The sequence below is a fragment of the Lepus europaeus genome, chromosome 1, assembly GCF_033115175.1.
Source record: "Lepus europaeus isolate LE1 chromosome 1, mLepTim1.pri, whole genome shotgun sequence".
NCBI lineage: Eukaryota > Metazoa > Chordata > Mammalia > Lagomorpha > Leporidae > Lepus > Lepus europaeus.
In genome coordinates this window covers 163,704,357-163,720,685 of record NC_084827.1, presented here as the reverse complement: position 1 = coordinate 163,720,685, position 16,329 = coordinate 163,704,357, and the positions used below count along the sequence as shown (strand labels likewise).

The window sequence follows — 16,329 nt, the reverse complement described above, 5'->3', positions numbered from 1 at the left end:
AGCATGCCAGCCGTAGCAGCCATTTGATGGGTGAACCAACGGAAAAGGAAGACCTTTTTCTCTGTCTCTCTCTCTCTCACTGTCTAACTCTGCCTGTCCAAAAAAAAAAGTGTGCTTTTTAATGTCCCATTCCTTGGAAGCTTCACTGTTATTTTTTGATAACTAATTTCTTTAAAATTGCACTTAATTTAATTTAATTGCATTGTAGTCCTTAAAATATGCTTTTGTAAAACTTCAGTACTTTATTTAAAAAAAGATTTTTTTAAAGATTTATTTATTTTACTTGAAAGTCAGAGTTACACAGAGATAGGAGAGGCAGAAAGAGAGAGCTCTTCCATCCAATGGTTCACTCCCCAATTGGCCGCAATGGCCGGAACAGTACCGATCCAAAGCCAGGAGCCAGCAGCTTCTTCCGGGTCTCCCATATGGGTGCAGAGGCCCAAGGACTTAGGCCATCTTCTACTGCTATCTCAGGCCATAGCAGAGAGCTAGATGGGAAGTGGAGCAGCCGAGATTCAAACCGGTGCCCATATCGGGTGCTGGTGCTTCAGGCCAGGGTGTTAACCCGCTGCGCCACAGCACAGGCCCCCCAAAAAAGATTTATTTATTTATTTGAAAGGCAGAGTTACTGAGAGAGGGAGAGGGAGAGAGAGAGAAATGGAGAGGAGGAGAGAGAGGTCTTCCATCCGCTGGTTCATTCCCTAGATGGCTGCAATGGAAGGAGCCAGGCCAATCTGAAGCCAGGAGCTTCTTCTGGGTCTCCCACACAGGTACAGGAGCCCAAGGACTTGGGACACAAACCAGTGTCCGTATAGGATGCAGGTGCTGCAGGTAGAAGCTTAACCCACTACACCACAGCACCGGCCCCTAAAATCTCAGTACTTTTAAACTTACTAAGGTTTATTTTGTAATTGAAGTTATGATCCAGGGTATGGCTAATGTTTCACTGTGTACTTGAAAAGAATGTATTCTCTGCCGTCGTTGGATGGAAGTGTTCTGGAAATATCAATTAGAATCATTTGGCAAGTCGTATGATTCAGTTCTTGTATATCCCGCTGCTTTTTTTTAATTTATTTTGTTTGTTTGAAAGACAGAATTACAGAGTGAATTAGAGACAGAGAGGTTTTCCATCCGCTGGTTCACTCCCCAAATGGCCACAATGGCCGGAACTGTGCCGATCCTAAGCCAGGAGCCAGGAGCTTCTTCCAGGTCTTCCATGTGGGTGCAGGGGCCCAAGGATTTGGGCCATCTTCTTCTGCTTTCCCAGGCCATAGAAGAGAGCTGGATTGGAAGTGGAGCAGCCGGGTCTCAAACTGGTGCCCATATGGGATGCTGGCACCGCAGGCAGAGGATTAACCTACTGTGCCATGGCGCCGGCCCCTCATGGCTATTCTTGTCCCTGCCTTTCCTTATTTTGGGTTGGTGGAATACTTTTGAATGTTCTAGTTCAGTGTGTCTGTTGCACTTTTTACTATATTTCTTTTTTTTCTTGCCAGGCAGAGTTAGACAGTGAGAGAGAGAGACAGAAAGAGAGTTATAGATAGTGAGGGAGAGAGACAGAGAGAAAAGTCTTCCTTCCGTTGATTCACTCCCCTAATGGCCACTATGGCTGATGCTGCGCCGATCCAAAGCTAGGAGCCGGGTACTTCCTCCTGGTCTCCCATGCAGGTGCAGGGACCCAAGCATCCTCCGCTACCCTCCCAGGCCACAGCAGAGAGCTGGACTGGAAGAGGAGCAACCGGGATTAGTACCCAGCGCCCCAACTGGGACTAGAACCTGGGGTGCTGGCACCCCAGGCAGAGGATTAGCCAAGTGAGCCACGGTGCCAGCCTACTTTTTACTATATTTCTTTGCATAGTTTTCTCAGTGTTTGCCCTAGTGGTTGCAGGACACAGATTACTTCTTTTTTTTATTTTATTTTATTTTATTTTTTTATTTTTTGACAGGCAGAGTGGACAGTGAGAGAGAGAGACAGAGAGAAAGGTCTTCCTTTTGCTGTTGGTCCACCCTCCAATGGCCGCCGCGGTAGGCGCGCTGCGGCCGGTGCACCGCGCCATTCCGATGGCAGGAGCCAGGTGCTTCTCCTGGTCTCCCATGGGGTGCAGGGCCCAAGCACTTGGGCCATCCTCCACTGCACTCCCGGGCCACAGCAGAGAGCTGGCCTGGAAGAGGGGCAACCGGGACAGGATCGGTGCCCCGACCGGGACTAGAATCCGGTGTGCCGGCGCCGCTAGGTGGAGGATTAGCCTACTGAGCCGCGGTGCCGGCCCACAGTTTACTTCTAATCACTATTTTAAGTGCTAGGTGGGAGGCAGAAACCTCAGCAGCCCACAGGCCTCTTTACTCTCCCCCACTTACGTCATGGTTGTCAAATAGGAGCAATTACACCTACATACATGGAAAAACCTTTCAGAAAGTGCTAGGATTTTGCTTTTCAGCAAGCATATTTTAAATAATTCACAAGTGGAAGAATAGCTTTTAATAGTTACTCAGACACTGTCCATTTCTTTTTTTTTTTTTTAAGATTCATTTATTTATTTGAAAGATAGACTGACAGAAACAGCAAGACAGACAAAGACATCATTCATCCACTGGTTCAATCCCTAAATGTCCACAACACCCAGGGCTGGGCCACTCTGAAGCCAGGAGCCTGGAACTCCATCCAGGTCTCCAATGTGGGTGTGAGGGCCCAATCACTCGAGCCATCCTCCAGTGCCTTCCCAGGTGCATTAGTGGGAAGCTGGATGGGAAGATGAGCAGCTGGGACTCAAACCATGCCTCTGACATGGGATGCTGGCATTGTAAGCCAGGGGACTTAGCCCACTGCACCCCAGAGCCTTGGCCACATTTATTGCTCTTCCTTTGTTCCTGATGTCTCTGTGGGCACGGAATTATCTTAGTTTTTCCCATCTCAGAGTGCCTTTATTTTACCTTCACTGCTGGAGTGCATTTTCACTGGATATGGAATCTGGGGTTGGCAGCTCCTTTCTTTCACCACTTTAAAGATGTTATTGCAGGGGCTGGTGTGGGGGCACAGCGGGTTAAGCCACAGCCTGCGATGTCAGAGCACCAGTGTGAGTCCTGTATGTTCTACTTCCCATCCAGCTGTCTGCTAGTGTTCCTGGGAAGACAGCAGATGATAGCCCAAGGAGTTCAGTCCCTGCCACCAACAGGAGAGATCAGGATGGAGTTCTTGGCTCCTGACTCCAGTATGACCCAGACCTGGCTGTTACGGCCATTTGGGGAGTGAAGCAGTGGATGAAAGACCTCTCCCTTTCTGTCACTCTCCCTTTCAAATAAATAAATAAACATAAATCTTAAGAAAAGTGTTATTCTACTTACTTCTGGTTGCCGTGGTTTAAAATAAAACACTGTTTTCAAGACCAGCATTGTGGTGCAGCCTGCAACACCATCATCCCATATGGGTGCCAGTTGGAGTCCTGACTGCTCCACTCCCAACCCAGCTCCCAGCTAATACACCTGGGAAACCAGTGGAAGATGGCCCAAGTACTTGGGATCCTGCACCCATGTGGAAGACCCAGATGGAGTTCTAGGCTCCTGGCTTCAGAACAGCTCAGCTCTGGCTGTTGCAGTCATTTTGGGAGTGAACCAGCAGATGGAAGACCTTTCCCTCTCTCTGGATCTACCTCTTTCTATAACTCTTTCAAATAAATAAGTAAAGACTACTGTGAATTGTTGGAGAATGTATTTATTGAAGTGAGAGTAGAATCCACAGCACTATTAGGAAGTAATGTCTTAGTCCAGGATAGACTGTGGGGGATTGAACCAGGCAGTGGCTGTGGAGCTGAGCCTGAACCTCAGGGGACTCCAGAGCCTTGTGCCTTCCAAGGAAACTGCTTCTGACTCCTGTCACCATGGCAGCTGTGCCTCTTTGCCTGGATTGGTCACTGCAGTGACATCATCACACTAAGTGACTGATCTCTACAGTGAGAACTGGTTGCCATGGTGCTACTAAGTAGGCAGACAAGAACCTCCCATTCTTCCCCAGGCTCAGTGTCCTTGTACCTAAGGGAAAATCGTGGAGGGAGAGCAGATCACGACACAGGAGCCGGGGGAGGTTGGCCATAGGTAGTTGCTGAGTCACCGTCACTCAAGAAGGGCCCAGATCAAGGCTGCTACTACAGCCTGTGGTGTATTGGGTGGGGAGAACAGACATGTTGGAGGGCAAGCCCCTGGCACATAGACACACAAACTCCAAATCCCATTTTCAACTCCCTTTAGAGCTTCCTCACACTGTTTCCTTCTCTAAGCAAAGCTTCCTGGTAGGTTGAGGCCTCCCTGCCCTCCCCCTATGGCCCTAGGACCACCTGGGGCTGCAGTTTGAGAGTGGGTTTTTGCAGAAATTCTTTGTGTGGGGTTGCCTGGAAGCAGGTCTATGGACCCCAACCAAAGCCTCGGAAGTAAAATGTATAAGGCCAGCACAGAGGGGACATTTTGGGGGGGCATGGGATAGCAGAGCTCCTGGGCACCGATTCCTCTTCTCCTTAGAGACATCATGCATAACGTGAATGCAAGGCTGGACCCCAACCTTTCCTCATCTACTGTCTCCAGCCCTGCTCTGCTGTAGTCTTTTTCCCCTTGGGGAAGGAAGTTCCTCCCTGTGAACCCCAGGTCTTGGCCTTCTGAGGGTGTTACCATCTGCATTAGAATCCCCCTCGCTCCTCCTCGGCAAAGAACAGCAGAGAGAAATGCAATGTCAGTGCATGTGTGCACGCATCCTCCTTCTGACAGCAATGCCCCAGGGAGCTTGAAATCGGAAAGGGGAGAGACGATCAACTCAGCTTTGCTTAGCCCACCCCAAAAGCCACTATGTCCCTTTTTCTCAGAGCATTGTTCTTCTCGAAGCACATTCACACTCTGTTGCTCCTGGGCTTCAAATTATTTCTGTAAATCATTTTAAAATAGCATGTCCAGCACACAGGGATAACCACAACACTCTCCAGTCCCTGGCATGACAAAATAACTTGTGTCAGACCCTCCTACTGACACTGGATATATAGTCTAGATAAAAAATAAATATAACTGTACAAATGCATGGAGACAACCAATGGTGAGAAAAGCTGAAGGGATTAAAATCCTTGAAAAAATGGAAGCTCACCAGGTGAGGTCCATATCTCAGCCTAAAGATCCTCCACAGCAAGAGACTCAGAGCTCTATCAGGAAGCAGTTGTCCTGGCTGGGGAAGCAGAGTTGTAAGTATGGGGATGCCAGGGTAGCTGGAAAGTGAGCAAGGAATCTGAGAAATGAGGGAGCTATGGAGAGGGGAATCCAAAATCTACATACAAACGGCCCTCAAATCCTCAACTATCTTCTCAATGACACATATGCAGGGTGAGGTTTCAAAGAACCAAGAGGGAGAGTCAAATATCTGAATTTTGGAAGCTGCCGCAGTGTTATGGAGACCAAGTTTGGTGTCCAGGGCCATAAAATTAGAAGGCTTTAGTAAACACTGCATTTAGCATTGAAACTGCAAAAGGACCTCAGCTTAGGTGTAAATGCCGTGTCCCAGGACTAAGGGTACAGTAAGGGATTAAGAACATAACTGAGGGCCAGTGTCATAGTGCACTGTATTAAGTTGCCATCTGTGACAGTGGCATCACATATGGAAGCATCATTTCAAGTCCTGGCTGTTCCTCTTCTGATCCAGCTCCCTGTTAAGGTACACAGGAAGGCAGCGAATGATGGTCCAAGTCTTTGGGCCCCTGCCATTCACATGGGAGACCCAGATGAAGTTCCAGGCTCCACAGCTTCTGCCATTGTGGCCCTTTGGGAAGTAAGCCAGCAGATGGACTCACTCTCTCTCTCTCTCTCTCTCTCTCTCTCTCTCTCTTCCTCTCCTTCCTCTCTCCCTCTCTCCCTGTACTCTCTGTAACTCAGCCTTTCAAATAAATACAATATATTTTTTAAAAAGAGCATAACTGAAATATTCCTACCTTCATCAGGTTTCTTCAGGATTCAGATTTTCCACCCCAAATGGAATTTCCTGCCAGAACAAACCCAACATCCTTTAAGGAAGGCTAATGTAATTCAGTCTCCACAATGCATCAACCCTAAGTGTTCAGTATACAACAGAGAACTACATTAAAGTGGCAGGGTTTGAAAGCTCACGCACTAGCTTACCAACACACAGTGGGTAAATAAGCAGTCCCTTAGCTAGTTCCTTTTATTTTGTAAAAAGATTTATTTATTTATTTGAAAGTCAAAGAAGGAGAGAAAGGAGAGAGAGAGAGAAAGAAGAGAGAGAGAGAGAGAGAGAGAGAGAGAGAGAGAGAGAGAGAGATCTTCCACCTGCTGATTCACTCCCTAATTGACAGCAACGGCCAGAGCTGCACCTATCCGAAGCCAGGGGCCAGGAGCTTCCTCCAGGTCTCCCATGTAGGTGCAGGGTCCCAAGAAGTTGGACCATCTTCTACTGCTATCTCAGGCCATTAGCAGAGAGCTGGATCGGAAGTGGAGCAGCTAGGACTCGAACTGGTGCCCATATGGGATGCCGGCAATGCAGGCAGCGGCTTTAGCCTCTCCGCCACAGTGCCAGCCCCAGCTAGTTACTTCTTGTAAGGGCTCTATGAAGAGGCTGGCCTTGTGGCACAGTAGGTTAAACCACCGTGTGACTCTGGCATCATACCATTCCATATGAGTGCTGGTTCCAGTCCTCACTGTTCCACTTCTGATCCAGCTCCCTGCTGATGCTCTAGTGGAGTTTCCTGGGCTCCTGGCTTCAGTTAGACCCTGCCCTAGCCCTGGGCTGCTGCCGGCATTTGGGGAATGAACCAGCAGATGGAAGCTGTCTCTTTGTGTTTCAAATAAAATGAAAATAAAGAAATATTTTAAAGGGTACAGTGGTCTGGACCTGGGGTGACGGTGCTGCACGTGGAAAAAAGTGGGTGGATGTGCTCTACATTTTCCAGATGGAACCCACGTGCCTACTAAAGGCTTTTAGGCAGGTGAGGGTGAGGTAAGCATCAGGGGTAAGAATTGACTAAATTCACAGTCTGCTGTTCTTGCGCAGTCCATATTGAATCCTCACAGCAAGCCCAAGAGGTAGGTACGACTCACACCCACGTCTCACATGAACTCTGGGCCTTGGGGGTAGAGACGGTGGTCTTTGGGGCCCCACCGACGCCAAAAGGGCGCAAGGCTAGAAATTGCGAGAGGTGCCGGGCGCTGTAAGGAGAAGGAGGGGTTGGGGAAGAGTCCGCAGGGGCGAGGCCCGCCGCGATTGGCCGAGCCGCGGGGAAGGGTGATGCAGATCCCGCGCCGCTGGTGGGCAGGTGGGAAGCGACCGCCCCGCTCAGCCCCTCCGGCCGCCGTCGCCACCTGCACTGCGACTTAGGTGGAGGAGCGAGCGCGCCGAGCCGAGAGGATGCAGCGCCCGCTGAGGTCTGGGGGCTCCGGGGGGCTGCGGCTGCTCGTCGGCCTCCTCCTGCTGAACAGCAGCCCGGGGGGCTGCGGCGACGTTAACGCCCACGGTCAGGAGGAAACTGGGGGTGTGGGCAGGGCCGGGGCCAGGAGGCTGGGAAAGAAAGTTTGGGGCGGTGAGAAGAGATCCGCATAGAGAGTTCCTCCCGAAGAGGCGGCGGCTTGGGGTAGGGCTCAGCCTAGGGGCCCTGGACCTAAGAGGCGCGCCTACCGGGAGTGTGGTTTTGGGAAGGGGTCGGGAAGTCAAATGGGCAGAGATAGGTAAAAACTGGCTTATGTGACCACGGGAGAAGCGAGACGTCCGGCGAGGATAGAGAAGAGATGACCAAGGCGGCGAGGTTGGCAAGGGACTTGATCTGCAGGTGTCAGGGTCCTGGCCCCGGGGAGAAGCCCGGGCAGACAGATGAGACAGCGCTCAGTGATCCGATTTTCAATAAGAAGAGAAAAACATTCCCCCGCCTCTAGGCTGGGAGAAACATCGCCACCCCCACTCCACCCCCGCCTCAGCGCTGTGCAGTAGACGCCGCGCTGACTCAGGTCTCGGCCGCCAGAGTGCGCAGACGCTGGAACTCCGGAGAGCGCGGGGAGGAGCCCACTCTCCGAGGCCCGTGTCGAGTCTCCCATCCTGGTTCTTGGGTTTAGGGGCCAGAGCAGAGGCTTCGCGGGGCCATAGGGGAGATGGAGGACGGGGAGCGGGGGACAGCCGGGCCTCGCGGAGACGCCGAGCTCTCGTTACCGCTCCGCGTCACCGCCACGTCTCAGCACCATGGACAGCGCTAGCCAAGCTGTGGGTCTGGCCAAGGGCGCCTCTAGGTCGCCGCGTTTTCCTGCCTGCGCTGGGAGCGCGGCGTCATAGTACCATCTCCCTTTCCTGAAGACTTTCCCCTTCTTGGCAGGGTGCTGGAGGCTCCAGGACATTATTAGGCATCAGGTCTTTTCTTAAGACGTGTCCAGAATAACTCAAGACAATTCCACTATAGAGAAAAATGGGCTGCCCTTCACATTCCACACACATCCCTCCTATGCATACTAGGGAATTCAAATAACTGTGAATGAAAAATATGTAAGAAAAAACTGCGGTTGTGCTAAACAACTATATTCCTTGTCATTATTCCCTAAACAATACTGTAACAGCTATTTACATAGCATTTATGTTGTATACTTAGATATTATAAATAATCAAGAGATGATTTAAAGCATATGGGAACATTGCCCAGGTTGTATACAAATACAATGCCATTTTCCATGACAGACTTGAGCATCCACGGATTTTAGTATTGAAGGGAAGGGGCTCTGGAAGCAATTCCCTGAAGATATTGAGGGATGACAAAGGTACTTAGAAGAGTTCATGGAAAGTGGGATTAAAATATAAACTTGACTTGGGTGCAGAATTTTTTTTTAATCTGCGCATAAGTTTCTCATAATGTCCATTTTCTATAAAGTTTTTGGAAGGATTCCAATCCTCCTCCGTAACACCCCCCCCCCCCCGGCTTCAAAGATGCAACTCACCTGGTTCCCATACCCCACCTATCCATCTAACTATCTGTCCCATGTGGGCAGCTTTCTGAGCCTCTGTTCATCTGACCGTCCATGGGCAGCTCTGTGTGCTCATGGCTCTTACCTGGAAGTTGGTCCCAAGGATGAATGAGGCTTCAAGGCTGAAGAACAAGTAAAGTGGTAGTGGGAGATGAGAAAATGAAATGAAAAAGTGAAGACTTGAAGATGGAAAAGGGGCCTGGTGAGGTGGGGGAGGGGGGGAGAAGAGACCAGGGGCTCCAGGAGTACCAGTGGAGGGAAGCTGCTTCAACTGGGATTTGGAAGGCTTTGGGCCAAACTCCATGCTGACACCACTATCTTGCCTTTAGATGGCCAGGGCCAAGTTGGAGTGGGGCAACTCTGGTCCCTCCAAGGATTCACCAGTCCAGTCTTCTGGCACCTGCAAGTGGTACTCCAGCAGATTGTGCCCCAGGGTAAGTAAGAGCTGGAGAACAGAGGTTGGGACCTGGAAAGATATGTGAAAAGGGCAATGAGGGGCTCTGATCTAATGATGGATTCTTTTCCCCGAATGTCTCTGCTTGAAACTTTTTTTGTCCTACTCACCTCGTGGAGGAGGGGGTGAGACAGGTGTGTAGTTGGAGTCTGGATGGGTGGGCTGTTTGCCCTTGAACACACTAAAGAGCCCAAGAAGATACTTCAAGAAGAAACCCCGAAAAAGGCCAGCGTGAAACCCCTTAGGACCTAGACCCAATCCCCGACACTGAGTTCTTCCAGAGTCAGGACTCAAGCTCTCAGCTGGGAGCTCACACTTCTCCCTCTGAGTAGGAACCAGGGAAAACTGTATGAGAAATAGAGGAGAGGATAAAAGGCAGTGGAGAGTCCATTGAGACAGATGGCTGACTCTTCCTTAGAGCAGTTTTATGAATGAGGGTCGGGGAGAGTGAAATAGGAAATCTGCTTTGAGTTCATCTTGTTACTACCAATGCCGTGTGTGTATGTGTGTGTGTGTGTGTAGTGCCTTAGAATAGTAGTCTTCTAAGTGAATCCTGGACCAGCAGTATCAGCACCATCAGAGAAAATTATTGGAAGTGCTAAAGCTTGATTTTCACCCCAGACCTACTACATCAGAAACTCTGGGTATGATAAACAGCAATCTATGTTGTAATAAGCCTTGCAAGAGATTCAGATGAGAATCACCACCTTAGAGTTTTCTAAGCACACTTTACATTTGTAAGCTCATTTGATCTTCACATAATAGCTCAAGTGGATCAGCAAGAGACTATCATTATAATCCCAATTCAATAGGACATATCCAGCACTGTGGTAAGTGACTTTTATATGATAACATTCTTTCCACGAAATGTGATCTGAGGGCCAGTGCCATGGCTCACTTAGTTAATCCTCTGCCTGCGGCACCGGCATCCCATATGGGTGCCAGTACTAGCCCCAGTTGCTCCTCTTCAGTCCAGCTCTCTGCTATGGCCCAGAAGGGCAGTGGAGGATGGCCCAAAATTCTTGGGCTCCTGCACCCGCATGGAGGAAGCACCTGGCTCCTGGCTTCAGATAAGCATAGCTCCAGCCATAGCAGCCATTTAGGGAGTGAACCAATGAAAGGAAGACCTTTCTCTCTGTCTCTCACTCTCACTGTCTAACTCAAATAAATTTTAAAAAATGTGATCCGATATGTATGTGGAAAGAGATCCCCCTGGTCCCTAAAGTGGGTGAATCAGGGTGTCCCGGGTGTCAGTCCAACCCATCCTTCATTCTGCAGGTCTGTTCTGGAAGGATGACATCACCCAGGATGTGATGACCCAGAAGATGGGACACATCAGCAGACTCCGCCCCCAAGATCCATGCATGAAGGATGGGAAGGCAGTTTTCCCCACTAAAACCAGTGGGGTGAGGTAGGTTAGGCCAATGACTGGCCCATGCTGTGTGGCAGACAGATGGAGAAAAGACTGAAGAGGCACCAAAACTGGAGGTAGCCGCCACTTGTAGTGGTAGGAGAAGAATGATGCAAAGGTCCCATCTGGGGTCAGTAGGGAATGAGTCTATGACCCATTGGCAGTATCTACAAAAGGAGGGGAGGTGGGTGTTGGCAAGCCTGGGTCTTGTTTGTCATTGTTGTCTCTTCCAGGGGCAAGAAAGAGGACAAACTTCGACTCCTATTCCCCAAGGTGAGATGTGTGCATCTTCCCAAGAACTGTGAATCCCGACCTCGTATCCCATTGCTTTCCCTGTTGGGCTCTCTCACCCTTTCTGTCTCCTTGATTCCTGGCTTCTCCGCCCCACAGAGCCCAGTAGCCAAGATGAACAAAGAACAATGCTTTACCTCCAAGGTATCTTCAAAGGCCCTGAAAAGAGAGGTGGCCAGCCCTGTCAAGGTGAGAGGCTCACTGATGCTAGGGAAATTAACATGTTTCAGTGAGGGAGGCAGGTATGAAGGAGGGAGCAGGAGTTAGGGTGAGAACAGGTAAGCTGAAGAAAAGATCTTTCCTTTTTCAATCAAACGGTATCCCCACTTTCCTGTTTTTCTTGGAATCTGCCTGTAGGTGTCCTTCTGAGAGGTGGAGGATGAGGCATGACGCAGGTGCTGAGAGCCCCTAAAGGAGAAATGATATCTAAAATCATGTGTCAGCATTGAGCTTAAAATAGGCATTGAGTGGGCAGGTATTTGGTTAAGACTCCCAGGTTCCATATCAGAGTGCCTGAACTCAATGCCTGGCTCTGGGTTCTGATTCCAGATTCCTGTTAATGAAAATCCTAGGAGGTAGCAGTGGTTGGGTTCCTGCCACCTTAGTGGGAGGCCTGGATTGGGTTCCTGGCTCTTGGCTTCAGCTGCCTGCCTGGGCTATTCCTGCTTTTTGGGGAATGGATGGAAGAGAGCTGTCTCTGTCTCTCTCTCTCTCCCTCTCTCCCTTCCTCCCTTCCTCCCTCCCTCCCTCACTCTCCCTCTGTCCTTCTCCCTCTGTGTGTGTGTCTTCCTCTCAAATAAATAAATAAAATTTAAAATAGTTATTGAAAACCTCAGAGTTTTCAAAATAAGAGGAAAAAGCTCCTCATTTTCACCATATTCTCCCTTACCTATAGAAAAACTCCCTTGGATAAATGGAAAACAGAGCCCTCACTCTCAGCCTCCTGCTTCCTGTACTCTGGTAGCTTGGGCAAGTCACTGGGAAAGACTCTGAGGCATCTCTTTGGGATCTTTGAACACTTCAGAATCCAGTTGAGAATGCATCCATCTAGCATTCCCATCTATCACTATAGATGAGAACCTAGGACCCAGGCTGGTCATGGGACCTACTCAGAGCTGCATAGTAGTTCATGGCAGAGCCAAGATTGGACCCATGTCTTCTGATTCCCAGTCTTTCCCCTGCACAGCCTCTGCCCTGCTTCTCAATTAGCATAGTACATTGTTCCAAACAATAGACTCCTCCATGTTGAAAAGGTCTTTTTATTTTGGCCTCAACCTTACATTATAAGAAGATGGCAGGCAGGGGCAGATTGGAAGGACATCCCAGGCAGAGAGAGTTGCAACCACACATGCCCTGAGACAAGAGTATCACAGTACACCAGAGAAACAGGCAGAAAAGTCAGTGCAGGGAAATGAGACTGGAGACGCTGGCTCAGGGCTGACCATACAGGGCCTCACAGGCCAAGGTCAAAAGCTTGGATTTTATGCTAGGCACAGTAGGAGGTTAACCAGGAAACTTTCAGAAAGGGATGTCACAGTGTGAGACATGATTTTAAAAGGCTGCCCTGGTGATACTGGAGAATGGGTAATGAGAAGAGCTGAGAGGCCTGTAAGGAGCTGATATCCTCTCCTGGGAGACAGAGGTGCCTTGGGCTTGGGTGGTGGTGGTTGAGCTGAGCACCACACACCCCTGGCTGTGTCCTCCATGTAGAGGCAGATGCACCTCGGGGTCCCAGCCCCTTCTGCTCTTCAAGGAATCACTTCCCATACCCAAAATGTAGCAGCTGGGCTTCCTAAGTCAGGGTTGGTTGCCAAGGCAACATAATCAGAGCTAAGTGGCAGAGGCCTGCCTTTGCCGACTGGTTGCCATGGCACTTCCGGGAATCCAAATATGACACTTCCGGGAACAGCACTGCCATCTTTCTCCAGCCCCAGCCTAAGGGAGGATCATGGAGGGAGGAGGAGCTCTATGTGGGAGCCAAGGGGTTAGACTGTCAATCTGTGCGCTGAGTCACTGTGTTAAAGTCTTATCCAAATTGGGCTGTTATTGAAGTATTGGGGGAGGAAAGCAATGCGACACTTGCTGACTTCAAATCCCTTGCTGCTTCTTGTTGTAAAACAGGGTTTCTTCGAGCCACTTCCCACTGTGGGCCACAACCTTGTCGCTGACTGAGACCTCACGTGAAGCCTCTGCCCCATGTTCTCCCAAGGGGTCGTCCTCCAGCGACCCATCTCCAGATCATTAAAGCGAAGGTTCACGCAAAACTCTTCTGTGAGCTTGTCTTGAGGCAGAATGGGTGGGAACGGAACTTGGCGAGAACCTCCTAAGGTAGAGTGGTGGCAGGAGGAGAGCACAGCTCTTGGTGCCGATGGAGGACTACTTCCTGTCCTCTTTTCCTCCCACTGACCATTCCTGAAGTGGGGAAAGTCAGGGAGACCACACTTGGAAAGGCAGCCTTCCCACAGACAAGTGGTGTGGTCTGGTTGTCCAGCCTTTCGTGTTATGGGGATGGGACTCTATTTGTCTCCAATCATTCCTTTTTTTTTTTTTCTTTTTGACAGGCAGAGTGGATAGTGAGGGAGAGAGATAGAGAGAAAGGTCTTCCTTTTTGCCGTTGGTTCACCCTCCAATGGCCACTGCGGCCAGCGCATCTCACTGATCTGAAGCCAGGAGCCAGGTGCTTCTCCTGGTCTCCCATGCCGGTGCAGGGCCCAAGGACTTGGGCCATCCTCCACTGCCTTCCCGGGCCACAGCAGAGAGCTGACCTGGAAGAGGGGCAACCGGGACAGAATCCGGTGCCCCGACCGGAACTAGAACCCGGTGTGCTGGTGCTGCAGGCGGAGGATTAGCCTATTGAGCCGCGGCACTGGCCTCCAATCATTCCTTCCACCTCAATGCCAAAGAGGCCTGGATCCTGCTGTTTGGTGAGAGTGTCTACCTCCAGCTGTACAGCCCCTGCCAGGGCTGTCCCCCTCATCCTGCCTGCCCCCAAGGATCAAAAACAGCAGTGCTAAAGTCGAAGCGTGCATGCACTTAACATTCTTGTGGCCCTTCCAGTTTGCTTCTGGTAGCATAAAATCTTAAAAGAACATAAGTATGCTGCTGCCCAACAAAACATCAGAATGTTCTGTTTGCAAAGCACTCACTGAAAGCATTTTCATACTCACTGGGTACTCACAGGTGTAAATCCATGGGCAGGTATCAAGACTGTGTTTCTCTAAGGTATCAGGACTTGGCCACACCACATCTCACCCATTTAAGCAACTAGAGGTTTTTAAATTATTTTATTTAAAAATCAGAGTTAAAGAGAGAGAGTTCTTCTATCTGCTGGTTCACTCCCCAAATAGCTGCAACAGCTGGAGCTGGGCCAATCTGAAGCCAGGATCCAGGAGCTCCTTCCAGGTCTCCCACATGGATACAACATCCCAAGTACTTGGGCCATCTCCCACTACTTTCCCAGGAGCACTAGCATAGAGCTGGATTGGAAGAGGAGCAGCCAGGACTCAAGCCGGCACCCATATGGGTTGCTGGTGTCCCAAGTGGCAGCTTTACCTGCTATGCCACAGCAACTAGTTCTTGGTAACACAGATACCCAGTCATGGTGCTGTGCTTGCCTTCTGCTCTCTACACAGTTAAACCCAGCACTGATCCAGTCATATTCACTGGTACCCAGTACTCATTAAATCAGTTAACCACTGCCCACACATTCATTATTTCCCCCTATGCCTCTTTTTCTCCTTCATTCTCAATCATTACCCTTAATTTCACTGCGTCTGGCTCCAGTGAGCATGTCTGATTCCACAGAGAGTGTCCCACTCCTTGCCTCCTGGCCCACAACTCCTTTCAACTGTAGCTGCAGGTGGACAGTTCCTGCACCTGCTAATACCTCCCCACCTCAAGCCCCAGCACTCCTCTTGAGGGTTTTCTGGAAAGTCAGAGGATTTCCTTATCTGTGCTACAGATAGCCCTAGCGTACCTGGGATTTAACATTACCAGAGAAAACTCTCAACCAGCACATGGCTGAATTTAGTGCAAAAATTCCAGTCCTTAGTGGACAGCTCTGAGAAATGTTCAATATTCTTCAAAGGGTCCCCAGGCAGATTGTACCCTGTCCTCCACAGCGACACCTATTCAACAACACGCCTAACATTACTGATTTTTCTTCCTTCTTTGAATGACTTTCCTTGCCCCTCATTTGTGATTTCCAGGATCATCTCCCACATAAACTAGCTACACTCAAACTCTTGTCTCAGTTTGCTTTTGGATCATCGCAAACTAAGCCTACTCTGTGTTGGACACATTTGTGGGCCTTGGCGGTGGGGGGGGGGGTGCCATTGTGAATAAAATAAACCACTCACTGTCAAGGACTTTGGTTAGAAACCATTTACTAACCATCTGCTTATAGGGAAAAGCCCAAGTCGTTTATCTAGCCTACAGAAAGTTCAAGTTCCCGTCCCACCAACTTCTTCAGTGTGACAGTGTTTTCCCTCATTTTGCAACCCTGTTTGCTCCAGCTATTTAGCCTTGCTTCTATTTCCCAAAACTTGCTCAGCTGGTTTATGCCCCCAGGCCCTTTTATACATTCCCTCTGCATGTGAGGGCCACATCCCCAACACACTCTGTCATTCTCATCCTAAAAATCTAAATTCTCCTCTAGTCTACTCCCTGACCCTCCTAACATCTCCAGATGTTGGAAAAATAAAACCATTAAAAAATATGATAATTCTGGGACTGAGCAAATGAGTAGAAAATATTGGAAAATAAAATGAAATTTCAAGGAAAACAGATCTAATTTTTATGATTTGATTATTATTTGATAGACAATGAGGAGTCCCAAAGGGTTTTTGAGCAAGAGAATGACACAATGAAAAATGCACTTCGGGACAATAGCCTCGCTTTTCTTTGTAAAGATGAACTTGAGAGGGCTCACCTTGTGACACAGCAAGCTAAGCCACCACCTGTGATGCCAGCATCCCAAAAGACCACAGATTCAAGTTTCAGCTGCTCCACTTCCTATCCAGTTCCTTGCTATTGCATCTGGGAAGGCAGAAGAGGATGGCCCAAATGCTTGGGCCCCTGTCACCCACATAGGAAACTTGGTTGGAGTTCCAGGCTCGTGGCTCAGGCCTGGCCTAGCCCTGACCATTGTGAACATTTAGGAAGTGAAGCAGTGGATAAAAGATCTCCCAGTCTCTCT

At 49.5% G+C, this 16,329-nt stretch overlaps 1 protein-coding gene across 1 annotated transcript; it reads left to right on the top strand.

Annotated features, from left to right (window-relative positions):
- Positions 1-7,384: 7,384 nt before the first annotated feature.
- On the top strand, positions 7,385-11,501 carry RESP18 (regulated endocrine specific protein 18). Its single transcript, XM_062197179.1, has 6 exons — positions 7,385-7,490; positions 9,306-9,410; positions 10,709-10,841; positions 11,075-11,114; positions 11,232-11,321; positions 11,490-11,501. Exons 1-6 carry the CDS (start codon positions 7,385-7,387, stop codon positions 11,499-11,501), a joined length of 486 nt encoding a protein of 161 aa, XP_062053163.1.
- The last annotated feature ends 4,828 nt before the right edge of the window (positions 11,502-16,329 follow it).

Excerpts from the sequence above, each read along its gene's own strand:
- RESP18 (XM_062197179.1), top strand. The coding sequence starts at position 7,385 with ATGCAGCGCCCGCTGAGGTCTGGGGGCTCCGGGGGGCTGCGGCTGCTC. Across the intron at positions 10,842-11,074 it reads ACTAAAACCAGTGGGGTGAG|GGGCAAGAAAGAGGACAAAC; the intron begins GTAGGTTAGGCC and ends TGTCTCTTCCAG. Across the intron at positions 11,115-11,231 it reads TTCGACTCCTATTCCCCAAG|AGCCCAGTAGCCAAGATGAA; the intron begins GTGAGATGTGTG and ends TCCGCCCCACAG.